The sequence below is a fragment of the Dysidea avara genome, chromosome 15 (genome assembly GCF_963678975.1).
Source record: "Dysidea avara chromosome 15, odDysAvar1.4, whole genome shotgun sequence".
NCBI lineage: Eukaryota > Metazoa > Porifera > Demospongiae > Dictyoceratida > Dysideidae > Dysidea > Dysidea avara.
Window position 1 is genome coordinate 5253023 of NC_089286.1, and position 27938 is coordinate 5280960.

Consider the following 27938-nt stretch of genomic DNA (forward strand, 5'->3'; position numbering starts at 1 on the left):
ACAATTAGATAATCAGTTATATCAACACAACAATACTAATAACTAGTAATGGAGTATAATAGAGTTCAGTACAGTATAGTTACTAATGGTTAGTTATGTACAATATGTCCTATCTCCACTATAGGTAGGGAAGATGACTTGTAAGCTTTAATACCCGGTCCACCACTGGTACCTCCAATAACAATTATAGTGTTACTGTTGATGGTTGCTACTCCAACAAAAAACCTGGCAGTAGTAAGATTGTCAACTTGTATCCATGACTTCTTTGAAGTGTCATACAGACTAATATCTGATGTGGCAACACCTTTAACATCACCACCACCGATGATCAGAGGAGGGTTGGAGGATGGTACTGTAGTAGTGAAGTAATGTGGAGCATATGATAGTTCCTCCCACTGACTGGCTACTTGATCTGATGATGAAGTGATGGTGGATACTGATAACTGGTGTGATCCATTGTCACGACCTCCAGCTTGAGAATATCCCACTATGAGTAGGTGTTCTCCTGCAATTGTGGGTTTGATGGCCCACATTGGGACAGGTAGCTTAGTAGACACTTCTCTCCATGGTGATCTGTTTTGCCAGTTAATTGTCTCAATACTGTCAAGGTACTTGTCTGACTCATCCTGTCCACCCATAACCATCAAGTGATCACCATGGACTACAACACCTGGGTAGAGTCTTTCATGGATCATACCTGGATATGTTTGTGACCAACTGTTAGTGTCTCTGTTATAGGTGGAGACTTTGTTGAGTGTTTTGTAAGTGACTGAATCCTGACCACCAAATATGGACAATCTATTATCCACCATACACAGTACTCCACGACGATGACCAGGAGGGAGGGTATTCCATTGGTCAGTTGTGATGTTGTACTGGTACACATTGTTAAGTGTCTCATCCTCAGGAGCACTACCAGCAGTGACATAGACATTGTTATCATCCACTACAACAGAGGCATTATACATTGTTCTTGGAAGATCTGAACACTTATCCCACTTGAGGTGATATTGTTTAGTCTGTAAAGCCTCCACCAAAGGAGGTGAGTCCTAAGGGAGGAAATTGTGTGTTAGTGTGGATCACATGATCTCCCTCAATAATCTAACCCCCCTTGATAGTTGGTAATCAGTGTAATGGTTTAGTGTCTGAGGTTGTTTAGATTACTGAGAGTTACCATAGTAACTGTGTTGGTTACTATTATTATTCTTAAGTCATTTTATTATAGGAATGCTACCAAATGTATGTGAAGGAAATATTTAGTAACTTGCTCTGAACTGTGTGCTGTAACTTAAGAACAAGAATTACATTATGAAAGCAGCTAGTTTACTATATCAAGTAACTCTAATGGTTAGTATAGACATGACTGAAAGGTTACCATGGTTGCAGTAGTTACCATGGATATAAGATCACTTGTATATCATTAGTTTATCCACTGTTCAAGTCATAATGAAGTGCAGTGTCAATTACTGTGTTTCATACCCAAGAACATGCTAGTGTGTAAGTATCATAGTTAGCTATAGTACACACGAGTTTACATCAGTTATATGTGGTTATGTAGGTGTTCTACATACAACTAGTATGGAGAATCATTTATTTAAGTTGTTGTTCAAACACTATGGAAGCCACAATCACGGATTACTATGTGATTCTTACCAGAACAACATCTGTCCGTAAGTGATAGAGTGTTAAATCCATATGAGTTGTACATAATGTGTGTAGTAAGCATTGTACATGTGTCATCAACAGTGATGGAGCTCGTGTGGGTGTGGATGTGTATACATGCATGTGTGTCTGAATGTGTGTCTGAATGTTTTGGTATATGAGAGTCTGTTGGCAATCTGTTAAGCTCAGTTACATGTAGAGGCTCAGATGGTTGGGTCATTTTGTACATGTAAAAGGATTCTATTTGGATGGCTGTCTCAGACACAACATGTCCATTGTGTGAAGCTGTAAGATGGCATGATAAAGTTAAGCTGTTAAATATGATTTTAAGAGCTTTTCCATACACACAGTTGGCTTTTACAAATAAAGGAATCTCTCAACCAAACCAATCATTGTCAGCCATGTTGGGGATGGGTAGTTATACACTTGTGCAGATGTCTTGTTCTTGTACTCTCTTGAAAGACTACAGGCAAGTGTTGCGATGAAAAGGGCTGGACTGAGACTGGTCCAGCCAGCAAATTCTCTAATCCTTTAGTAATTAACTGTTTCCGCAAACATCTGTCTTGAGCTTGATGGTACTTCTGAGAGTGTGTACATGTGCGTATGTGCGTGCATGCGTGTGTGTGAGAGGCAGCATATCCAAGTGGCCAGAGCATCGGCTTGGTCCAGGTTCAACACCCAGTTGTACCAAATTGGTGTTGTTGTTCCCTTGAGCAAGAAGCCTTACTCACATTGCTCCAGTCTACCAAGCGGACCTGGTGGCCTGGTGTCAACTGGGGAAACAGCTCGCCCAGCTGTAACATCAATCAGTACCTGGTGTAAACTGGCGGAGCAAATGTTAACTGTTCATGTCTCACATAGTGAGTGAAGGTCCAGGTGAGAATTCAGGTGCCCACATCTTCACCTGTGAGACACAACGTGGGTTACTAGTCCTGCCCCAGGAGGATTTGACCTGAATATAGCACAGGTGTCCCAGTGCTGGTCCACTGAGTAGGTGTGTCTGTACTAGCACAACAGCTGAAGGCTTGTGTGCTGCTCTGATTTTTATAAAGTTATCACTTGAACACTGAAATGTAACTGGACTAATTACTAGTATAAGTTTACTTTGCACTTATAAGAGTGCCAAATCATATTAATACTGAAATAATCATCCATTCACAATACTTGGCAAGCATTGTACATGTAGTTGTATGTGTAGCTAGCACAAGGATCTTTGTGGATTTTATGAGGTTTTTAAAACATAAAGATCTGAGGGTGTGGTCTCGAACTGACTTAGATAACCAGGTGATTTACATACATGGGAATATAGGAGTAGACATTGTGCGATTGGATTGCTTGTCATTTTAAAATTGTCACAGTAAGTGTGGAAGACTGAACATGTTTTTGTTGGAAGACTTGGAGAAAGCTCACACCTTATTGCTCCTTCCTTGCTTAGATCACAGTGTATGTGCAGATAGTGTCACAAGTTGACTAGGAAATTAATGAGTTGCAGCTTAAGTTGATCATGATGGTGATGAGTAGTCAGAAGTTGTTGCTTATAGCAACACAACTGAATGCATGTTGTTGAGTACAGACCACACCCACATATGTAAATTAGCCATTCTATAAGGAAGCTTAGCCACTAAAATCCTCCAATAGCAGGGGCGGATCCAGAGTCTGGAAAGAGGGGGGCACCTTGCTGAAAAAGTTGAAGACCAAAATAAAAAAAAGGTCACAACAATAATAGCTAGTTATCCTTTACCAAATATATTATATCACGTATGTTATGTAAAATAAAATCCTATTTATAGCTTCATAAGTAAGCTGCACTGCGTCATGAACATTGTGACTGCTTTATTAGAGTAATTGACTGCTGTATTAGAGTATCTTGATCTTGTATGCAATTTCTTGAAGGGGGGGGGGGCATTTGCCCCAAATGCCCCATCCTGGATCCGCCATTGAATAGTTTAGTAGAAAACAAAAGACATGTAAAATACTCTAGAAAACAGATGCGTATATACTAAATAGAATTTTCCGGTGATACCTCTGGATTAGTCCATTCATCTTAACAAATGTAGCTGCAACATTACTCCTAAAAATCGAATTCTTTTAGGCATACCTTGTAAAATGAATGGAGTGGTTAAACTCCTGTTGGTGATACCCAAACTGATATCAATGCATCGTTACTTCTGTTATGTCTTTATTTGGCAAACTATTTAAGTACTACAGTATAAGACAATGGAGGAACTGTGCACTTCTGGAATATGTCCACAACTTTAGGTGGCTTAGTACATGTTTTTATGGCTTCGGCATGAAATTTGTAGGGCTTGAAACAAGCTAACTATTGCCACAAAGTGCATAACAGAAATTAATTAAGCATTTTGTTCTCTACAAACAAAACCTCTCTGAGAAGCATGTCGCACAAGTTCAAAGTTTATCCCTTCAGAGTGAATACTTCAAATTCCTTTGCACTTGGCACAATAACGCTGGATTTGCTATTTACCTAATTGTCTATTGTGTGGAGCTACTTTTCTTTTCTTTTCTGTCACATATTAGTTCTGCCCATGTTTTACACAAAGATTTGAAACGGATTTTTTTTTAATTTGTCATTACCGGGTAGAGGCAGGTATCAAAAATCAACTTCTGCAAAAATGAAGCTTATTTATTACTACTTACCCATCCAAAGTTTGACAGTCGTATCATAAAAAACCAACCAGTTATTTACCATTGTTGTGGGACCTGTAACAATAGCATGTGGTGCACTTGCACTAACCACCACATTATAATACGTAAGTGTATGCCAAGCAGTAATTGGCAATAGTGAAAAAGTTGTTTACTGTGCATAGCATTCACGAACATTGAAGTAGAACCGAGAAACAGTGGTTGAAGTCTAGTTGATGGTGAACACTTTTATTTTGTTCCTGGCCTTTATTAAAGCCGTTTGTTACTGACAGCACCCAAGGATATGAAACTATGGTTGGATGTGTCAGTCACCCTTATTGAAAATACTCCTGTATTCTCTCTCTTCCCAAGATTTTCTGGTAATATCTTTGTCACAAAGGTGTGTGAAGGCCATGTGATTATTGTAATGTTCTTCAAATGCTGTTTGTAGCATTTAATATGAAACATTCACCCGTTTCAAACATTTGCCATAGCAAGAGAGCAGTATTGTCCCAGAACAGCATACTCTGTCAGTGTAACCAGATTTTCATATTCATGCAGCAACTACTTGGGCTTTGTTACGAATTGTCAAATGTGTAAGGAGTGGTGACACTGTCACAGGTGGGGTTTAAGAAATGCGGTGGTGAAAATCCTCTTCATCTGACAATCTGCCAAAACTCAGGGAGCTTTATGAAAGGCGATGAAAAAAGGTAATATTCAATACATTAAAAATACTGTAGCCATGTTTCACCATTGTATATCTCCTCAGGGAAAAACTTGTTATATATCCTCTCCAAGGCTAGACTGTTATCCTTCTGCTATTCATCAAACAGTGGACCATTGCACTGTATCAGCCAAGATAATCAAGCATCTTTATGATTGGTACAAAAGTGTTAATCACTATTTGCCTTTTTATTAACATCAAATAGTGTGTGTTAGCAAAGTACAAATTGAAGTTGTGGAAGAAAGTTGAATGGGCCCACCATTTCATTTCCATCACAAGAAAAATGAAATCATATGAAAACACATTATGAGCTACCAATATTAGTGATGCTACACATGTAGACATTAACCTGAGTAGTATGGAGTTCCAATTGTCGATATCTGTACTTTGTTCACACAACTTACCGTCCATGTGACAAACCGTGTGAATACCGTAGTGAAGTCTGGCTGGTTGTTCAGATCAACAGCTCTGATACCACATGTCTTGAAAGAAAATGCAAAAATGTTGGCAAACGTATGACACAGACTGGAGAACTCTGGGGTGGCAATGTGTACCCCCTCTGGTGCAAATACCACCGGTGCCATCTCAATAATGTGATCTGCCTCCAGTGGTCTCACAGTCATAGAGGAATATCAGTGGCTCACCAGTGTCAAAAGAAGTTTCCAACAGGTGGTGATTATTATCAGGTGTGGTCGCTAGGGGTGGCTCACCAATATCAACATCAAGTGGAGAAGTCTCTAATAAATAGGAGGTGTTAATATCCTCGTCAACCAAACCATTAGTGGAGCTTGATGTTCCCCATTGTATTCTATTGTGTCCAACTCTAGTGCTGTATCACAGTTATTACGATGTCAAATTCATTCATCGTCACAGATATTCATGGTGTTTGTTAGCCTTCTGTTTTAAGCTGTTCCTACTTATTAACCATTATTAATGATACTTCTCAAAAGCTTCTTAGGGATTTAAAATATTTGTCTATTATGCATATGTATATACAAGTATAAGGAAAAATAGTTCCATTAGAAATAAATGAAAGAGAAATAGGAAGATCGTCTACACCTGTAGATATACTAGTGCACATTGTTAATCCCTAAATATACCCATGACTGAATTAGGGATTAAACGTCCACTAGTATATCTACAGGTGTAGGCAACATCCCTTGTTTCCCTACTCTTTATCAAACTAATTTTTCTTTATACTTGTTTGTTTGCTTTTTTGGACCATTATTATGACTGATGAACCACACTTACCTTAATTATGTTCAGCCGCTGCAAACAAATAACAGTAGGAAAAGCACCTCTGCAATCAATCCAGTCACCATTAAAAATATGGATGATTTGTGAGCCCCAACTACTAGAAATTGAAGTGGTTATTACAGTTTGCTTTCACCTATTTCAGCCCGTTACACAGTGTTACAAACAGAGAACAGTACAGGAAGCATCTCTGCAATCAATCCAGTTGCCACAGAAAATATGGGCAATAAGCAAACCAACACAACACAGGGAAGCCACATTATGCTATCACCACAAATCAACACCTTGTGCTGTCAGTGAAAAGAACTGGAACACAAAGAAGGACAAAGGCAAGTTCATGATGTGTGTATTGTATGTACTGTGATTGGTGAAAAGGTACATCTCGGGCTAAAGCAACGTCAAACAGTGAAGAAATCAAGCCTGTAGCCTTATCCATTGTCAAGTTATGCTTGGCTAGAGGAATCAGTTAGTTGGCAAGCGTAAAATTCTGTTAAATAGGAAATTTTTAAATTCCTTAAAAACTTGTTGGAAGGGTTTGGGGTTGGTTTGAAGACATTTTTGGGCTTAGCTGTGCCTAATCAATGCTGCCAAGCTGTCATGAAGGGAAATTGAGGCTGGCTTTAGGCGATATTTTTGGCTGAAAAACCCCAGTTCTTTATCCTCACTATACAGTACTACCATACTGTATGATACTAATATGAAAGGATCTATCATAATAGTAGTGTTTATTTCCTTGTATTTCAGATACGTCTCTGTATCTGCTAAATTTTCAGTGTGTGTGTGTGTGTGTGTGTGCGTGTGCGTGCGTGCTCCTTCATGACAGCTATCACTGCAGACTGAGGGACGTCAACACTCGTACTCCATAAACAAACCAATTTCCACAGTGGCCCAATGTTCAATAAACAAACACAACAGGTGAACAGCTGCAATCATAAGCTCTGTACCTTGTGACAAATAATCATGTTTGTTTTACAGTTGTAGTGAGTGCATGATGGAGACCAATTCTCTTTCTATGATACATCAGGGTAAGACTGTAGAAACCCTAGATACTGTTTGTTGTAACCTGACCAACACTACTGATGTATGGTCGCGTAACCATTAGCCTGCTGTGTGCAATTTAGGAGGTGTTCTGTTTAAGATGTACCATCTTCTGCTTGGTACAGTATATAATAGTAGACACATGGCAGTGGTGGATGAGGGGTTGCCCATATCAACAAAAAAAAACTTAAAACAAGATCAAGATACTCTAATATCAAATACTCTAATACAACAGTCACCACATGTAACACTATCAAGAATCCTCCACAATTCCTGACTATACATGAAAAGTGATATCTTAAAACACCATCTGATGGTACATTTAACCACTAATAACCTGCTAGGAATTTAGCAGGTAAAATGTACGTGCACCATTCTGACCAGCTGAGTGAAAGCTGGCCATTGTTGCATAATTCTATTTTACGATAAAAATGTAATGAAATAAACTGGGTATAATGCATGTGCTACATATAAAATTTATACACACTTTAATCACTTCGGTATGTTCTGCATGTTGCTATGGTGCACCATGGTGCTATGCATAGTGCTTGATCACTTCGGCATGTTCTTCTCGACTGCCGCAAACTTCAGCATAAATGAAAAGAGTATACGGTGAATCAACATTCTAAGTTTACTATGAATCTGATAAATATGCACAGAATTGTGAACATTTATTCACATAAGAAGAATCAAACTTTGCTCACAGCTAAAACCGAGCATGGAAATAACTTGAAATCAATGTGTACATAGGCTGAGCATCATAGCTGTGCCTTTGATGGTATGTAGTTACAGCTACAGAGTTATAAAGCAAAAACTAAACAAGTATAAAATGGTGAGATTAAGATAGTCTAATAGAGCAGTTACCACATGGTAAAAAATGTCAAAAAATATCTGGGTCTAAACCAGAGACCTCCATACCTAACATCCACATCCTTAACCACTGAACCACTGCTGTCTTGGCTCTTAATTTCCACTTCATAAATGAATACTCTATATAATTTAAACCTACTTATCAGTATACATTTATAATTCCATAGATCTACCAATGGAAGTGTTATTCTAAAGCATTCTATGTGCGTTCCATTAGAAGTCCTCTCACCATGCATCATATCACCACCATCCAAAGCACCTATGGAGCATATGAAGTTTGTGGCAATCTAGTGTGAATGAAGGTTCAGCACTGCAGCAGAGAAGGCTGTTAGTGGGTGGACGGCTGTAATCACATCAGGGTTGCAAGTTATATTACAAAGTGTCTATTTATGGAGGCATCCGTCATCCTCAATTTGCATCAAGGTGAACACTGCAAATGTAAAATGACGTACTAACCTACTTATCTATTTAGGGTACTGATTTATTCTTCACCAAGTCCTGGTGGAAACTTTTTGTGGTGTGGTTACCACAATACTGGATTCTTACCTCAGGAAATATGGAGCAAGCAATGTTTCCAGCTGAGGTGACATGGTCCATTACAATCTTTGAAACGTTGAAATTCTTGTTCATAACATCATTCCTCCAGGATGGATCGCATCATGTCCTTTTCAGCTCCACTAGATGTTTGACCTTCGGCCCTATTTAATTGGATGTGCCAATCAAGTTATCTTGTCAGTGGAATAATCATGAAGGATTGCTGAGCTGTTATTGGAGTGATGGCCACGAAGTCAAACAAAAGCCATCTTTTGATGCTGTCCAATTGAGGTGGTCATCTCGTTGGATGATCCTCTCCTGGACTTGTTCACATGATATTGTGGCAATAACCTCCAATGGGCAGTAGGGTTTCCAGTGATGACTGAAAAGGCTTGGCAAAGGCTGGTGGCACTGTTAAGGAAAACAAATGTATAGCAGGAATGACACAGCTGTCCTCATGATCGTGAAGGGCCATGTATACCACCTGATAGATAGCAAGTACATTTTCTCTTTCTGTGGCTATTTTAATGTTATCTGGAAAAATGGCATATGGATAAAAGACAAATTCCATCCAGCTTGTTGCAGGGTGTCAAGCACTACTGTAAGCCAAGTTCTATTGGACTGTTATATAATTTCTGTGGTGTCAGAATCCATGTACCTTGGAGATGGACTGCTGATATCAGGTGTATTTAGTGGCACATCCAAGAAATCCAAAGCATTATCCCATGAGTGAGTTGAGCTAATTTTTTATTTAGTGCAATTATTTATGTACTACATAACAGTTTACCTTATGCCTGATGTGTTCAATTCACTGTTTGTATGCTGGATGAATATGGGAATATCTCACATGGTGTACCAGCTGCCATTGTGATGGATGATACAGGTATACTCACATTCAGTCATGATCATGTGTGATGACATATCAAATACATGCAGTGTTTTACCATGTAGGTATCTTGCTAGTGGAAGCATTGGCTTCTTCCAAATGAATTTCACTGCAGTGTAAGTTCTTACAATATTTACAGGTTATTTTTATACAATTGTTACATATTGTGCAGATGTTCAGCTGTCATGCTACTCTCAGAGATGAAATTCTGCAGCTCTTGTGCTACTATTCATTTTTAAAAATTAAATTGAAGTTGAAATTATCTTATTTTTCTTGCACACTAACTTTGGCTTCGTATTTCAACTTCCAGTAAAGCTTTGCTACCAAACATTTTGTGAAGAGACATAGTTGATGTTATGTAATGTGGTTTACACAAGTCAGGATATAGTGGTCAACCACAGAAACAATTAGCGCTAAGTAATGCATACATTGTTGAAACCTTATGAAGAGCCACCTTAGGACACGAAAAGTTGTATGTTTCTGGTCCCCTTCCTGGTCTCTCTCTTTTTTTTGCTGAATGAATTGCACATCACCATGCAATATTTTATATCTGTTGAAAGTTTTCACATCTTATAAACACTCTTTTCTTATAAACATACACTACATGAGGTACTGAGATAATAAGTCACTCTCTAGAGTTCCTATATGGATACATATACATGAAATTGTCAAGGAGAAAACATCCTGACTGCCTGGCAGACTCCTGTAAGCGTTCGAGCGTTAATTGGATGGCTGCAGGTTTGAGGCCACCCAGATCCAGTCATGGATTTTTTCTCCTTTCTACACCTTTTCAAACATACTTTCTGTAACAACTTTAAACAGGCTGTAGGACCAGGTGTCCTACAGACCTTCAGCACTTGTGCTGTAAAGCCTTAATAAATAAAACTATAATTCCATGTACTGCTATGCCAAATGTAGTGTACCACATCAAAGAGTTGCAAAAAAAGCCTGGTCACCTGGTAGGACCAGAAACATGTAATATACCTTTACACTAGTAGGTGCCCACACCAGTAAGTCTATTAGCACACCCATTTCAAATATTTGTTCAGTGTAAAATAACTATCTTTATATGTGACCCAGTCTGGGAAAACCGATCTTATCACCTATTTAAAAGTATCGAGAAATGCCGGTTTTAAGTATTTAGTGTGTTGTAGCTCGCCAATGGTTGACGCTGTGTGTACCAAATTTTCCACCAATTCCTTACCTTCCAGAGCATCCACTGTGCAAGTAGCCAACAACTAAGTTTCCCGTCATTTTAGATAGTTTTTGAACTGAGGTTGACTGTATCAGGCGAGCTCCAAACAGGGGAGGGAGGCGGGGGCTCGGAAGGAGGGAAAAAGGCTGTTCAAAAAAATTGAAAAGGAAGGCCTAGGCCAAGTCAGGTCCCAAAACTGGCTAAAACGAAAGGAAATTCACAGCAGAGGTATTTATTGAACACCACAGAGCTGTACAGCCACATACAGCCATCCCCAGGCTGACCAGAGCTCCATTAAGGTCCCACACCGCATATACGGAATCACCACTGGGCTTGGGAAAAGCAGCCAGCAAAACCAGACCACTCAAGTCTAGCTGATTTTGATTGTGAAATTAGATAGTTTATTCATGTAGCTTTGTGTTCTGGGTGAAAAATCGAATCTGCTGACATGGGCAATAAGACCAGTCGTTCCCAGACTGGATCACATATCAAGATTGAGGGGATGCTTGATCATGCTTGATCATGCTTCCTCAGTAATCCAAATTCATGCACAGCTCTTCATTGGCCATACCCAACATTGACAGTTAACACCGATTTGACCTTCATAGGGACTGTTTATGCGTAACTGCATACAGCAGGATCATGCAGTTACAGTATAACACAATAACCAGTTATGTGTCAAGGTGGTCACCGGTGAATGGTACGTGGTATGCATAAAAGCATAAAAGTGATTTACTGGTTATAGCTCATGTCAAAAAAATAATCTGTGTGAAAAAAATCACTTGTATTAAAAACTACATGCAATGACTATTCCAGTATCATATATTTAAACATAAATACCATAATTATGAAATTAGTAGTATACATACACAAATGGAACACAGTCTATTTCATAGTACAAATGTAAGGAACAATTATAAAATTTATATTTAAGTAGGGATCATAGAAATAAAAGCAATGAAACAAGGGAGGTCATCTATACCTGCAGCTATACTAGTGGAGTTCACTTCAGTCATAGCCATGATTGAAGATGTCCACTATATAGTTGCAAGTGTAGATGACCTTCCTTGTTTCATTGCTTTTATTTCTATGATCCCTACTTAAGTATAAATTTCTATTTTTTCATATACTTGTTTGTTTACATTAAGATACCATAATGAAAATGTACAGTAGGGATATAACACTTCTTATTGTTTTACTGTAATATAATATCGTGCACTACTCCAGCTTGTTTCAGTACTTTTTATTGATGTGCTATGCTCCCTACTCTAGTTGAAAATTCCAAATTTTTTTGTGCACTTGCATATCTAACATTGTTACCATTTTGGCCATGCAAAAGATTGCAAAGTCTTAAAAGCTGTTATAAAAGCCATTAATAGCCGAAACACTATCAACATGACAGAAGCACTTAGTATTAGAGGTGTACCGATAATCGGATCGGCTATAATATCGGCCACCAATATGGTGATTTTTACCAATATCGGTATCGGTACAGAACAGCAGGAGGACCGATATTTATACAGTAGCAATAGTTTGTACATAAACGGATTGTGCATTGGTTTTCTACGTTATTCATCTGGCTCTTTAGTACCAGTGGCTTATTGTTCACTCTGAAACAAGCGCTATGCTACGAGAAGCCATATAAATACATGCGATTCTACTGTCTGTTGCTGGAAAGCTTATCACAGTCTTTATAGATGAAGCAGTTATAGAGTACCTTGTAATAAAAATAAGGGTCACAGCATAACCAAGGAAACTTGCTGTACCAGCTTTCTCACAAACCATTAGAATGCAGAGTAATGCAGAAATATCCATATAATGCTTCATGGGAGTATACATAAAAATGTTTGTGGGTGCCTAATTGTCTGGATTGCACAATAGAAACCCAAGCTGTATACCACCACAGGCAGAGTATAGCATGCACATGTTGTTGTAGGGTACGTAAATGTACACTTTTAACTATAATGCAAATATCGGATCAAATATCGGTTATCGGCTTCTTTTGGTGGCATCAATATCGGATATCGGTACATGCCAAAAACCCATATCGGTACACCTCTACTTAGTATGACTGAAGATGCTACATGCCAGAGTGACAGCTGGTTACCTACATTTATCGATGTGCAATGGTTCCTACTCTAGTTGAAAATTCCTAATTCTTTTGTGTACTTGTTTCTTAACTTTTTTGTAAAATAAAATTATTATGACTGGTGAATCCACACATACTGTGTCAAAAGAAAGAAATAGTGCCGCATGCCCCAGCTACCAATTACCGTCAAGTATCTTGGCACCTTTGATTGCAGAGGTGCTTTTTGAACAGTTCTTGATTCATAATGCTGTGTAACAGGTTAAACATAGCTGACAACAAAGTGTAATGGATTATGAAAAAAACGAACAATTTCCATTACAAAGGAAAGCCATCACATGCTAGCATAAAATTGACACTTTTCACTGTCAGCCAAGATGAATGGGACACAAAGGAGGTCCATGAAGAATGAATTGTATGTACTGTTTGCCAAAAAGCACGTGTCCGGTTGAAGCACTGTTGAACAATGAAAAAATCAAGCCCGTAGCCTTATCCATTATCGAATTATGCTTGTCTGAAAGTATCAGTCAGTCAGTCAGTAGAAAACTCCACGTATTAAGTTTTTCTGTGACAACTTGTTGAAAGCGTTTCGGGTCAATCTGAAAGCTTGTTTGGGCTTATACTGCCTCATCGTTGTCAGGGAAAATTGAGGCTGGTTTTTAGGTGATGCTTTTTCGTGGGCCATGCCCAAACTTTTGTGGTCCTTACTATACAGTACTATCATATTGTATGATAGTACTAGGTGATTATTGCTACTACAAGAATATACAACTAACAAAGGAATCTGTTTTCTCCAACCGCCTATATACAACCGTGTCCCTCCCCTTGTCAACCTCATAGATCTACCCCTAATCAGTGACTACATATATAAAGCTGTCTGTCCGCCTATCACGCCATTTACTCATCGAACTCAGTGTGAATCGACACAATCAGTGCTAATAATCAAGCACTCATCATCTGGCTACACTTAGATTATTATCAAGAGTTCATGCATGCTTCCGTCCGTTCTCTACAGTGCGTAGAAGGTCATGGTGTAGAGAAAACTTGAGCAACATTCCTTTGTAAACCACAGCACAAACGGTAAGAATACCTGACTAGCGTGTAGGGTTCGAATCTACATGTTGGCAATGTTTTTTTCTCTTTCTACCCAGTACCTTTTCGTGTACACCATTTAAAACTCAACTTTAGTTCATGGTATCTTGGTATGCAAAGCACATATCGACATGGGATTTTAGCAAAATTAAACACCCATCATCTGGCAACTAGAGCGTTGTTGTAGCAAATCAATACATGGTTTGTCCTTTATAGGGTGATAAAGGCACCGGTGTAGAGAAAGATCACTGAAAAGTTGAGCTACATTTCATCAAAAACCCTCAAACAACTGTGGCAATTCAAGTTATTAATAACCAACCTGAGTTCAATCCCCGGCTAAGTCATGACTTATTTTCATTTTTGGGACCTTTTTGATGCAAAGAGGTATATGTGTCACTACAACATTAAAACTGAAAGTGCATAGCATAGGACAATTTCCAAGCCTTTGCTCGCCATGCAGTAACTATAATTGCAAAATTGTGTTGGTTTTTAAATTATGCACAAGTTAATTTCTCTTTATTGACAGTAAGGTAAACATAACTGTACCATCTGTGCTGTATATACAGTTGCCTTGACTCACTGGATAATTGAACTACATTCCTGTCAGAACCACAAACAACTTTGTGTGGCATAATGCACACACTGATTAGATAGAAACCTGCAACACACACTGTTTACTGTGTATGCATAATTGGGTTGTAATTTACACATGTATTAACACACTATTTTATGGTTATCTTGTAATAGGTAAACACAGTTGTTTTTGTAATATACCCACTAGCACTTTTGTAAACATGTATACTCGTATGTATTCTTGTTGTAGTATAAACAGAGTTGCGTTGTACCCTGCATTCATTGCCGTTGTTATATTGCTATAAAGACTTTTAACTATAATATATTCCGTGACACTACATGGTGTCAGAAGCTGAGAGACGTGGTCAAATGGCATACCCAGCAGCTATTCTGCAGACTCCTGCCTCATTCACGTTTAACTCACCTGATGAGTGGCCGAAGTGGAAGAGACGCTTCGAACAGTACCGAGTAGCTTTAGGTCTCAACAAAGAGGAGGACGAACGCCAAGTGAGCACTCTGCTTTACTGTCTTGGGGAAGAAGCCGACGATGTGCTGACCTCAACGAACATTACCCAAGAAAGTCGGAAGAAATTTGCAGACGTCATACAGAAATTTGACGAATTCTTTAAAGTCCGGAAGAATGTGATCTTCGAAAGGGCCCGGTTCAACCAACGCTCTCAAGGAGAATCAGAAACTGCAGAACAGTTCATTACTTCCTTGTACAGCCTAGCAGCAGACCTTGAATTTGGCATGCTCAAAGAACAGCTGATCCGTGACCGAATTGTCGTGGGCATCCGAGATTCCTCACTCTCAGCAAAGCTGCAGATGGACTCAGAGCTTACCCTTGAAAAGGCAAAACGATTGGTTCGGCAACAAGAAGCTGTGAGAGGACAACAGGCGATCCTGAGCAAACCAGATGGGGAAACTTCCGTCCAAGCTTTCACGTCACGGAAGCCACTCAAGCGACCCGCAAATAGCCGAAGCCTTCACCACCAAACACCCAGGCCGCAGCCAGTCAACCGTGGTCAAAAGTGCTCCTACTGTGGAAAAGGGCCTCACCCTAAGCAGTCCTGCCCAGCCAGGGACGTGATCTGTCACAAATGCAAGAAGAAGGGTCACTACAGCTCAGTTTGTCGCAGCAAAGCAGTTGCTACACTTTCCGAAGAATCACCAGTGGACAATGGTTTTCTAGACACTATCCATGAAACAAAGGGCACTTCATGGACTGCTCCTATCAAAATAAATGGCCAGGAGATAGTGTTTAAGCTTGATACTGGAGCCGAGGCTACTGCAGTGTCGATGAAGACATTCAAAACCCTCAAAAGCATTCAGCTACAGCAGTCAGCTAAAGTTTTGTGTGGACCAAACAACCAACCACTGAAAGTATTGGGCCAAGCATCTGTCCAACTCACCTACAATGGGAGATCCTGCAACCAGTCTATCTATGTGATAAAGGACTTGAAAAACAATTTACTTGGACTACCAGCAATCACAGCCTTACAACTCCTCATTAAGGTTGATAGCATACAGCCCGGGAATGTTCAGCAGAGCTTTCCTAAACTATTTCAAGGTCTGGGTACCCTCAAAGGAGACTACCAGATCCAATTGAAGCCAGATGCTAAGCCTTATGCTCTCTACACTGCACGAAATGTTCCAATACCACTCCGTGGGAAAGTCAAACAGGAGTTGGAACGCATGGAGAAGTTAGGGGTTATATCCAGAATGGACAAACCAACCCTTTGGTGTGCTGGAATGGTGGTGGTTCCCAAGAAATCTGGTGATGTCAGAATTTGTGTTGACTTGAAACCACTCAATGAAAGTGTGCTCAGAGAAACACATCCACTACCTGGAGTAGATGAGACACTGGCACAGCTAACAGGAGCTACTGTGATGAGCAAACTAGATGCCAACAGTGGATTCTGGCAGATACCACTGGCTAAGGAGTCCCGTAAGTTGACCACATTTATTACGCCATTCGGGCGATACTGTTTTAATAAATTACCATTTGGTATTTCAAGTGCTCCAGAACATTTTCAGAAAAGAATGAGCACCATCCTTGATGGTCTAGTAGGTGTCCTGTGCTTGATGGACGACATTCTCATCTTTGGGAAAGACCAGAAGGAACATGCTGTTAGACTGACAACAGCCTTGGAAAGAATCCAAGCAGCTGGTGTGACACTCAACAAGGACAAGTGTGAGTTCAATAAAACTTCATTAACTTTCCTAGGTCACACTATTGATGGAAAAGGAATCTCTCCTGATCCTCAGAAAACAGCAGCAATCAGCAAGATGGCTTCACCCAAGTCTACCTCTGAGTTAAGATGTTTCATGGGGATGGTCAATCAACTGGGAAATTTTTCTCCCCGAATTGCTGAGCTTTCAAAGCCAATGAGAGAACTACTCAGCAGCAAACGAGCCTGGAACTGGGGGCCAGCTCAAGAAGAATCATTTGTCAAGGTGAAAGCTGAACTAACAGCACACACAGTTTTGGCGTTGTATGACCCAAAGGCAGATACAAAAATTTCTGCTGATGCCTCTTCTCATGGACTTGGTGCTGTACTGCTACAAAATCAAAAGAAAGAATGGCGACCAGTTGCCTATGCTTCTAGATCTATGTCAGAGACAGAAACTAGATATGCTCAGATTGAGAAAGAAGCTCTTGCTATCACATGGGCATGTGAGAAATTCTCTACCTACATCCTTGGAAAACATATCAGTATCGAGACTGATCACAAACCTCTAGTTCCACTATTGGGAAACAAGCATCTTGACAACCTCCCACCAAGAGTGTTGAGATTCCGTTTGAGACTGATGCGATTCAGCTACTCAATTCAACATGTTCCAGGGAAACTTCTGTATACTGCTGACACACTTTCCAGAGCTCCACTGAGAGAAGAGTATGATACTCAAACCTTACAGAGACAATCTGAGGTAGACTCATTCATTAACACCATTACTTCCCAGTTGCCAGCTAGCCAACAGCGACTTCAAGTGTACCAGAAGGCTCAAGCAGCAGATCCAGTTTGCTCCAGAGTTATCACTTACTGCAAGTCAGGATGGCCGAAAAGCTGCAATGATCCTGAAGTAAAGCCTACTGGACTGTCAAAGGCAACCTTACCCTTCATGATGAGCTATTACTATATGGAGGAAGAATAGTGGTTCCAAAGCAGTTACAAAAAGAAACCGTTCAGAAGATACACACTGGTCATCAAGGAATTGTGCGATGTCGCCTTAGAGCAGTTTCTTCAGTTTGGTGGCCAGGTATTTCAAAACAACTAGAACACTTTGTACAACAATGTCCTGAATGTGTTAAGTTGACTCCCAACCCCAGGGAACCGCTGATGCCTACTCCTTTACCAAAACATCCTTGGCAACCGATTTGTTTCAGCTGAATAACTCAACCTACCTTTTAGTGTGGACTACTTCTCAAGGTACCCTGAAGTGATAAAGCTCAATTCTACCACATCTAAAGCTGTGATCTCTAGTCTGAAAGCAATCTTTTCTCGCCATGGTGTTCCCTCAGTGCTAATAAGTGATAATGGGCCACAATTTGATTCCAGTGATATGAAAGAGTTTGCCAACACTTATGCTTTCCAACATATCACAAGCAGCCCTCGCTATCCACAGAGCAATGGTCTGGCAGAAAGAACAGTGAAGACAATGAAAGGTTTGCTAAAACATACTGCTGATCCGTATATGGCATTGCTTAGCTACCGATCTACACCACTGCCATGGTGCAATTACAGTCCTGCAGAGCTGTTGATGGGAAGAAAAGTCAAGACTGACATACCCCAGACAGCCAGCCAATTAACTCCACAATGGCACTTCATACCTGACTTTCAACAAAAAGACAGGGACTTTAAAGTGCATAGAAACAGACAGCACCTTAACCGTAGACTGAACACAGCAAATGACAATGCCCAAGACATTCCTGATGATTCCATTACATCAACATCGCCTCATACTACAGAGCCTCCAAGAAACAGAATCATGACTAGAACTCAAACAGGTACTGACATTAGACCTCCTAACAGATTGACATATGACTAGGCTCAGGAGGGAGATGTGGCATAATGCACACACTGATTAGATAGAAACCTGCAACACACACTGTTTACTGTGTATGCATAATTGGGTTGTAATTTACACATGTATTAACACACTATTTTATGGTTATCTTGTAATAGGTAAACACAGTTGTTTTTGTAATATACCCACTAGCACTTTTGTAAACATGTATACTCGTATGTATTCTTGTTGTAGTATAAATAGAGTTGCGTTGTACCCTGCATTCATTGCTGTTGTTATATTGCTATAAAGACTTTTAACTATAATATATTCCGTGACACTACAGTGTGTTGCATCATTAACTTCAGCAAGAAAACCTCCTACTTTTTAAAAAGTGATATCACCATGCACTCTAATAGCAACATGATGTTTGACAAGTACACAAAACTTTGGAATTTTCAACTACAGTAGGGACCATAGCACATCGATAAAAAGTACTGAAACAAGCTGGAGTAGTGCACAATATTAAATCACAGTAAAACAATAATTAAGTGTTGTGTCCCTACTGTACATTTCCATTATGGTATCTTGAACACAGCAGGGATATAACACTTCTTATTGTTTTACTGTGACTTAATATTGTGCACTACTCCAACTTGTTTCAGAGCTTTTTATCGATGTGCTATGGTCCCTACTATAGTGGAAAATTCTAAATCTTTTGTGCACTTGTTTGTTAACATTTTTTGTAAATATTTATTATGACTGGTGAACCCACACATACCACATATGAAATGGCACAGTGTGCCCAGGCTATATCAATTATAATAATATTCATTATGCTTCATTGTCAGCTATGTTCAGCCTGTTACACAGCATTATGAATCAAGAACTGTTCGAAAAGCACCTCTGCAAATCACACATATCAAAAGAAATGGCACCGCGCTCAACAGTTATATCAATTATTGTCTGAAAAGTGAAGTATCCATTACGCTTCGGTGTTGGCTATGTTCAACCCATTACACAGCAATACGAATCGAGAACTGAAGCACCTCTGCAATCAAAGTAGCCACTATGAAAAATACAGATGGTTTCCATTTCGAAGGGAAGCTATCATGTGCTACCACTAAATCGACACTTTTCGCTGTCAGCAAAGATGAATGGGACACAAAGGAGGACACTGGTACGTCCATGAAGAATGCATTTTATGTACTGTAGTATACCAAAAGGCACCTCTCAGGATGAAGCAATGCTAAACAGTGAAAAAATCAAACCTATAGCTGTAGTCATTATCGAGTTACACTTGTCTGAAGGCATCAGTCAGTTACTTACTGATGCCTTTCAGAATTTTTTTTTTAAAATTCCATGGCAACTTGCTGAAAGCGTTTCGGATCAAACTGAAACCTTTTTTGGGCTTAGTTTTACTTAACCAACACTGCCTCATCATTGTCTGGGAAATTTTAGGCTGGCTTTTGGGTGATGTTATTTCGTGGGCCACTTCTACTCCTTTGTGATCCCTACTATACAGTACTATCGTACTGTATGATGCTTGGTCCCTGTTCCCAGCATTATCATGTTTAATGTTGAGATGGTCCTGCATGTAGGGCAGGTACCAATATTATAAATGTAGTCTGTACTATTCCTTACCATATTAGGAGTTGTCACTCGAGCTCCTTTAAACTGGCTGGTTAATTTTTGCACCTCCAACTGGTTGGCCTGTAGGCAAGATACATACAATCAATGGAGTGTGTAAATTGTACATGTATAAGAAACAGATGACATCATACACATCAGGTATGAGATGTATACATATGCACATGGACAAACATTGCAGTAAATATAATAGGAAATAAAGCACAAAGCACCAGGCGTGTAGCCAATATACCAATATATATATATGTATAACACAGAGCAAGGCAGTCAGTTGGTTAGCAAAAAATAAGTCGATTGATTTTCATAGAAATTTGTTGGAAGGGTTTGTGCCAAGCTTATAAAGGAAAAGAGAAGCTGGTTTTTTCATAATATTTTTTTGGGAAAAAAAACTAAACCTCCATGATCCCTATCATACAGTACCATTGTATGTATGATAACTTGTAAATGATTTATAGTGGTACATGAAAATAGTTTGCACCTTACAACCAAATTCATTTTCTTCAACGTTCCAAAATTGGATGACCAGAATTATGAAATTGGATGACCAAAAATAGCCTAATGTATTTTGCAGACTGGACTCACGAACTGAGCTGGAAACAGTCCCTTAATGATAATCCACACAATATATGTGACCATCTCAGCAAAAACCCGACTTGTTCGCACAAGCATGCATATTGAGAAAAACAAAATTTCAAAATAATTTGTAAAATTATGGATGCTACAAGAAAAAATATGTAAGTTTTTATTGGGAAAGAAATCAATTAAAACTATATACCATCTTATTCGCCTGTTCATGGAGAGTTTGAAAATCTTTGTTTCATTTCTGTAGCTCCAACAGTATGGTGTCACGTGCGTTTGTTTACGATACAGCAAACATAAACAAGATCGTCATAATTTTTTCTACTAAACTGCCTCCATACCCATATATGCAAGTGACTACAGGGCTAACACTATACCTTGGCTGATGTGCTAATCCATGGTGAACATTTTAAGCCAAATTCCAACATTGTACACTGATCCAAACTGAAGTTATGGCTGCAAATGCAAGCGCCTGTAGTTTATTTTCAGTAGTAATGATTATGTATGTACCTATTTATAAAGTCCTATGTATGTGCACATTCTGTTATGCCACATTGTGTTGTACTTGATATAGCATTCAAGCCTGTTACAAATTAATGTCAGAAGTGGGATTTGCTCCAGGGAAACAAACAATTAAGGTGTTGTATCTTGGTGTGTTATTTTAATGGTACCAAAACAGACGTATTTGTGTGTTAATTAGAGTTGTGTGTTCTTGGGCTCTTAATATTTAACAGATGTATATAGTAGTACTCCAGCACCATGGCTCAACAGTTGGATTTACCCCTCCCAGAGATCACCAAAGAATAGTTTCTTCATGCGTGGACAAGATTTGAGCTGATAGTGGCAGCCAAAGAATAGAACTCGGCAAAGAAAGCAACAGTATTACCGATGCTCTTACATGGTAGACTTGTGGATATCTACATTGAATTAAGTGATAAGACCAGCGCTAATTGGCAGAAGTGAACGAGGTGCTGATGAACAAAGCTGGGTTAACTAAAGATCCATTGGTAGCTGGTAAGGGAGTTCACTGCACAAACACAGCGGAAAGGTAATACTATGAATGTCTTTGCTGAGAATTTGAAGTTGTTGTTTAGCCAGACTTATCCTTTGGAGGTACCTACATCTGGCATTTAGCTACAGAAATTTTTGGTTACCACTTCTAAGTCGCCAGGTACTATTATGTGGTAAACCCACTACCTTTGAGCAAGCTGTTAAGGAAGCTGAAGAAATTGAATATGCATTGAATTTTGAGAGTAAAGGGAGTCCCAAAAGGAAGTGGATTTATTACCACAGAGGAAAGGACCAGGAAAATTCAAAAAAATTTAGAGAAGATGTCCAAACATTTATATAGAAGAGCTGGGAATCAGTCTGATAGAAAGCGGCCTCCCAGCAGGGTTCAACCCAGGGGAAGGGGTAGTCATTCGTATGGCAGGAATCCCAGGCAGACTTCTATGCAAGCTTGTTGGTTGTGTGGAGAGATAGATCACTTCCAATGTGGCTGCCCTTGAACTTCAGTAGGCCAGCTCCAACGGTAGGGGGTTATGCATCTACTGTAAATCTTAACACAATGTTATGCACAGCTGGACTGTTAATAGTCTGCCTACAGCATTTCTGTTAGACTCAGAGACTACAGTTTCTGTAGTAACATTTCGATCACTCTCAAGCGAAGATCATGGAGCCATTATAAAACTGACCTATCACACGTAAGTGCTAATGGTGTTCCCTTAGATGTAAATGGTCAGATTAAGCTATTAGTTTCTCTGGGACCTTACACTTGTGAACACACCTTTATTGTAACTCATGATCTGACAGTAGACAGTCTGCTGGGTGCTGACTTTTTGAAGAAGCATGGAGCTGTGCTAGATTGTAAAAGTGTTACACTTTCTTTGGGACCACACCCTGCCGACACATAACATACTACAGGATGTCAATGTACCTTTGCACCAAACAGTTGCAGTGAAATTGTATCTGTCCTGGTACCATCTACCTGGCCGTACCATTCAGTTTATAACTTGCAAAGTTAAAGGAAATACTGGTTGCTTTGAAGACTCCATGGAGGGCTTGGTTGAACCTGCCAAACTACCTGTGTGTCACCCGGTCTCTGTTCACAATTACTCCAGACAATAAGGTGATCCTACAAATCATGAATAATTCATTGGGTTGATGAATTATTATCAAAGATTTGTGCACAACTATTCTAAGATTACAGAGCCCCTTACCTGGCATATCCAGACTTTAAATTACCATTCTTGCTGTATACTGATGTTTCTGATTTTGCTGTGGGGTGAGTGCTTGGACAAATTCACGATGGTAAAGAGAGGGATTTATCTGTTACTGGAGCCGTCAGTTGGAATTATTCAACCATTGAAAAAGAAGCTTTAGCAGCAGTGTCAGCAGTCAAATAATTTTACATGGTTTTCACTTCACACTACTCACTAATCATAATCCATTGACATCATTGAAAGGGAAAGATGTAGGGGAGGCTGAGGTGGATATTATTTTTGCAACAGTTCAATTTTGAGTTCAATCCAGGTAATATGTTAACACGATGTCCCGAATAGTTTCTGTGATTTCTGCTCTTTGAGTCTGACCAGTGAAACACAGTTGAAAGATGACCAACTATCACAAGCTATTAAAGCATTGCAAAATGGAAAATCACTTCCCAACAAGATAGCTCCAGGATTACACTGAACATTTCAACATGATGGGGTGCTTATCACCAGTTCTGGCAATCTTCTACGTCTCCGTGTGGTCGTTCCTACCAGCATGAGAGATAAAGTACTTCTGCTGTAAAGCCTAACGCAGTTCCACAATCAAGCAAGCCATCTGGGAATTCACAAAAAAACACTTGAAAAGGTGAAAGAGCGGATTTACTGGCCTGGGAATGAGTTAGATGTTGAGAATTGGGTGCACTCATGCCAATCATGCCAAAAGTGTAACCCACCCCAGCCAGCTCCTCAAGTCCCAATGAGTACAATTCAAGCACACCAACCATTTGAAAAAATCCTGGGACATAATGGGCCCTCTACCCACATCTTCAAAGGGACACAAATACATAGTGGTAATAACTGACTTGTTTAGCAAATGGGTTGAAGTTTTTCCCTTCAGGTAACAGATTTTAAGACTCTGGCCAGAGTGCTAGTTGATGAGATTATGTGCCAATATGGAGTGCCAACATACCTTGCAGTGACCAGGGATCTAACCTAAACAATGAAGTGATTAGTTTGTGTAAGCAGTTGGGCATCGACCAAGCTAAAACAACGGTGTACCATCCACAGACAAATGGGCAAGTAAAAAGATTTAATCATACATTAGTATCTAAAGTTGTCAGTAAAAACCAGAGGGATTGGGACAGTTACTTGCCCAAAGTGTTGTTTGTGTATCAAGCCACCATTCATGAGTCCACTAGATTTATACCTTTTCTTGTTAATTATGGGCACTCTGCAACTTTGCCAGTTGATGCTATGTGGGGAAGAGTATCAATGTCTTCGGAGTGGGGTAAAGGTCTTCCTGAGTATGCGGAGCAAGTTGGGCAGTCTCTTAAACAAGCATACGATAAACTCCATTGCAGCATTGAGGAAGCGCATAAAGCCAACAAAGCAAGATATGACAAAACAGAAATTTAATGGTAGGAGATTTAGTGTGGCTATATGTACCAGCAATTAAAACATGATGGATCAAGAGATTCTCCTGTCTTTGAAGAGGGCTGTATGCTGTTGTAGACAAAACCAATGCTGTGAGGTATAGAATGCAGCTGCTAGGCTCTGCTAAAACCACAATTGTTCACCAAAACAGGCATAAAACATGTTTTGGCCAACCACAGTTGAAACTAACCACAAGGACAAACAGAGAAGGTGTATGTAATGGTCAGCATACTGAGAGAACCGATACTGTTTCCAGGAAGATGAATACAGACCCACAAGAAGTTACACTGAAGTAACAGCAGCAACACCAGCTAGTTCATCAACAGTAGGGTATATGGCATTGGAACTTGCTCCATGCCACAAAGGACTCCTCGTCCCCCATGCAGACATTAATTTAGAGGACATGGGGAGAGCAGTGTGACATATACTTAACTACGTTCACACACAATGATTATGTATGTATCGCCCTTTGTATGTGTGCATATTCTGTTATGCCATGTTGTTGTACCTTGTGTTGTATCAGTGATTGATAGCATTCGAGCCAGTTAAGCTATGGGCTTGATTTTTTCACCGTTCGACATTGCTTCAGTCCAACAGGTGCCTTTAGGCACACTGCAGTATGTACAATGCTGGACTTACCAGTGTCCTCCTTTGTACACTATTTATCTTTGCTGTCAGCACAAAGTATCAATTCAGAGGAGTGCTGTGTGATGGCTTCCCTACATTTGTAATGGGTATTGTCCAAGTTTTTCATTTGATTGCAGAGGTCTTTCTCATACAGAATGTAACACTTTAAACAAGTACACAGAAAAATTTGGAATATTTTTCAAAACCAGAGTAGGGCGATAAAAAGTACTGAAACAAGCTGGAATAGTGCACGATATTAAATCACAGTAAAATAATAAGAAGTGTTATATCCCTACTGTGCATTTCCATTATGGTATCTTGAGCACATGTGCAGTAGGGATATAACACTTCTTTTAGTTTTACTGTGATTAGTATCATGCACTACTCCAGCTTGTTTCAGTACTTTTTATCAATGTGCTATGGTCCCTACTAGTGACAATATGGAAAATAAACTACAGGTGCTTAATTAAATGGTCATAACTTATGAATGCAGTCCTCTACTGAGATGAAACTTACACCATCAGAATAGGTGAATCCATTGCTGGGTAAGTTTTGCCTTCCAGGCCCTTCCTACGACCAGGGTGAAGGTGAAAACGTGAAAATAAAGAAAACAATAGTAAACTACTCAAGAGAGACTGATGTTTATATCTTCTGTCTCCTTGGGAGCACTGATACAAACCCAAAGATTTCCAAGCTCCTCTTGTTTTGGGGATCACAATGATGCCAAGGTATTAACAAGTTTTGTAAGTGTGCAGAAAGAAAAACAGAAATGAAGCTAATCTGTATTTTGGAGCAATTTTGTTCAAATTTGGTATGTTGACTACTGAAGGTAGAGGGCGTTTGCTTAGAAGAATCATCCCATTTCATAAAGGTAGAATGGAGCTACATATGTATAAAACATTATTTTTCTTTCTCTCCATAACACACGTGCACCATGGTGTGACGTGCCAGCTTCTTGGGCCACCTACCCTGTGAACTGTACAATAACGTTGTCGTAATCATTCATGTGTATGTACCATCCTTTAAGGTAAACACACATGCACCCACATATAGACACACACATACACACAAACACATACACTACCTTCAAGGGTTCTATCACTTCTGCAACCTCTTCTATTAAAGGACGGTCTTCTGGTTCATTCTCCAAACACCTCTCTATCAGTGACTTTAGTACAGCAGCTCCTCCTGTCATCTTATCAAGATAAGCCTGGCGTCGCTGTGCTTCAGAAAGTGCCACAAGCATTTTGGTTTTGGGATCCTTCTTTACTGGACGTGTTGGAGTGGGCCATTCCTCACTGAAAACGTGGAGGGAAATTCCGGCAAAAGAGAAGACATCTACAGGAGTGCCATACACTGGATCAATTTCGTCAAATGTTTCCGGGGGCATAAAGTGCAGGGTTCCTGGGGCTGTGGTCAACCTGCTCTTAGTCTGCTTGCTATCAGCCCTGATCATTTTGGCCATCCCCAAATCACTGATCTTCGCTACAAGGTGGCTGGTCAGTAGAACGTTGTTGGACGAGAGGTCACGATGAATCACCGGTGGTTTACGACCATGAAGGTGGCTCAAGCCTAGCGATACGTCATGCAATATAGAAAATTTTGTCTTCAGGGCGATTTGTGATTTGTTATTCTCTACGAAGGAGTTGAGGCTGGCATCCATCAATTCCATCACCATGATCGGGAGTTCCGACTGAGCAGTGGAGTAATACACGCCCAAAAACTGCACAATATTAGGGTGGCGGATAGCGTTACATCGAATGCATTCTCTTATAAAGCCATCTTTGATCGCCTTCTTCTCTTGCGGAGAGACCCCGTCGAGGAGGAGAGAATGAATCTCTTTAGCAGCACACACCAACCCCAGGTGCTTTACGGTGAACACTTTACCATAGGCCCCTCGTCCCAAGTCCTTTCCAACGGGTTTGATTCCTTCAAGAGTGAATTCTTTCAACTGGTCCGTCACGCCTCGGGAAGCCATTTTGCACTGTGCAACAAAAGGAGGAAGGGCTGTTTACAGGTAATATTTATGCAAGTACGCGCTTGCCAGTCGTACGAACATATTTGCGGTTGATATATCGTACACATGCAGCTGCAGGTAATTCCAAGTGTAATATTACAACACATGACACAATTGACTTTACTACTAAGAGTAAAGGGGATTGTAAGACCCCTGCAGAGCCCAATATCTAAGGATCATCCTTACATTGTAAGTCTACAAGGCAATAGTCTCGCGGCGCCCGACCCTAAAAAGAGGGTCTGGTGAAGCTGTGTACAAAAAGTTGCTCTGGAATGTTTATTGGATGACGTTTTACGTGTTACGTAAGTGCACTGTTTACGTCACAACATCCATTCAACCAGATCCGCTTACAGCATCACCAAACCAATAGCGCTACTTTATTTATTCAACATTAAAACGAGCCCAACGGAATTGTATGGCTGTTTTCTCAATGAGTTAAAGCAGCAGAGTCACCGGATGTAATTAACCTTTACTCTTTTCACCACCTTTCATAACCCTTACGTAATATTAAGCTCAAAAGCATCCAGACTTCCTACTGTAGTTGTTGCTCTCTCTCTTCGACTTTAGGGCACGCATCTAGTAGTTGCCACGAGTAGTCGACTTTAGGGGATGCGTCCAGTAGTTGCCGCGAGTAGTAGACTTTAGGGGAAGCGTCAAATAGTTGCCACGAGTAGTAGACTTTAGGGGAAGCGTCTAGTAGCGTTAGCGTTAGGGTTAGAGTTCAGCTTTGGTTTCTTCTTCACCTTTAGGGTTAGGTTCTTCTTACTATATACAGCTTATTTCGTTAGTCACATTTATAAGATACAAAAGAGGGAATCAAGGGAGCTAGCAGCGGTAGTATAATCGGTAGCACACTGGA

The 27938-nt window shown here is 39.9% G+C and overlaps 1 protein-coding gene and 1 long non-coding RNA gene across 6 annotated transcripts; one reads left to right on the plus strand and one right to left on the minus strand.

Moving 5' to 3' along the window:
* LOC136245586 (probable serine/threonine-protein kinase DDB_G0271402) lies at positions 1-27073 on the minus strand. Its single transcript, XM_066037092.1, has 3 exons — positions 26147-27073; positions 20207-20275; positions 1-1049 (listed from the first exon to the last, which is right to left on the minus strand). Exons 1-3 carry the CDS (start codon positions 27038-27040, stop codon positions 90-92), a joined length of 1923 nt encoding a protein of 640 aa, XP_065893164.1. The 5' UTR covers positions 27041-27073; the 3' UTR covers positions 1-89.
* Positions 1565-9995, plus strand: LOC136245587 (uncharacterized). 5 transcript variants are annotated; one of them, XR_010695965.1, is made up of 6 exons: positions 1565-1670; positions 8406-8611; positions 8661-9451; positions 9505-9605; positions 9674-9724; positions 9781-9995. It is a non-coding gene; the product is annotated as an uncharacterized lncRNA (long non-coding RNA). The 5 variants fall into 5 exon arrangements; XR_010695963.1 differs by having other exon boundaries at positions 1583-1670; positions 8356-8611; XR_010695964.1 differs by lacking the exon at positions 1565-1670 and having other exon boundaries at positions 7863-8611; positions 8661-8771; positions 8835-9451.
* Positions 27074-27938: the final 865 nt, after the last annotated feature.

Coding starts and splice junctions, on each gene's coding strand:
- LOC136245586 (XM_066037092.1), bottom strand. CDS start 27,040: ATGGCTTCCCGAGGCGTGACGGACCAGTTGAAAGAATTCACTCTTGAA. Junction 20,276..26,146: donor AAGTGATAGAACCCTTGAAG/GTAGTGTATGTG, acceptor TCTTGCCTACAG/GCCAACCAGTTGGAGGTGCA. Junction 1,050..20,206: donor GAGTGACAACTCCTAATATG/GTAAGGAATAGT, acceptor TTCCTCCCTTAG/GACTCACCTCCTTTGGTGGA.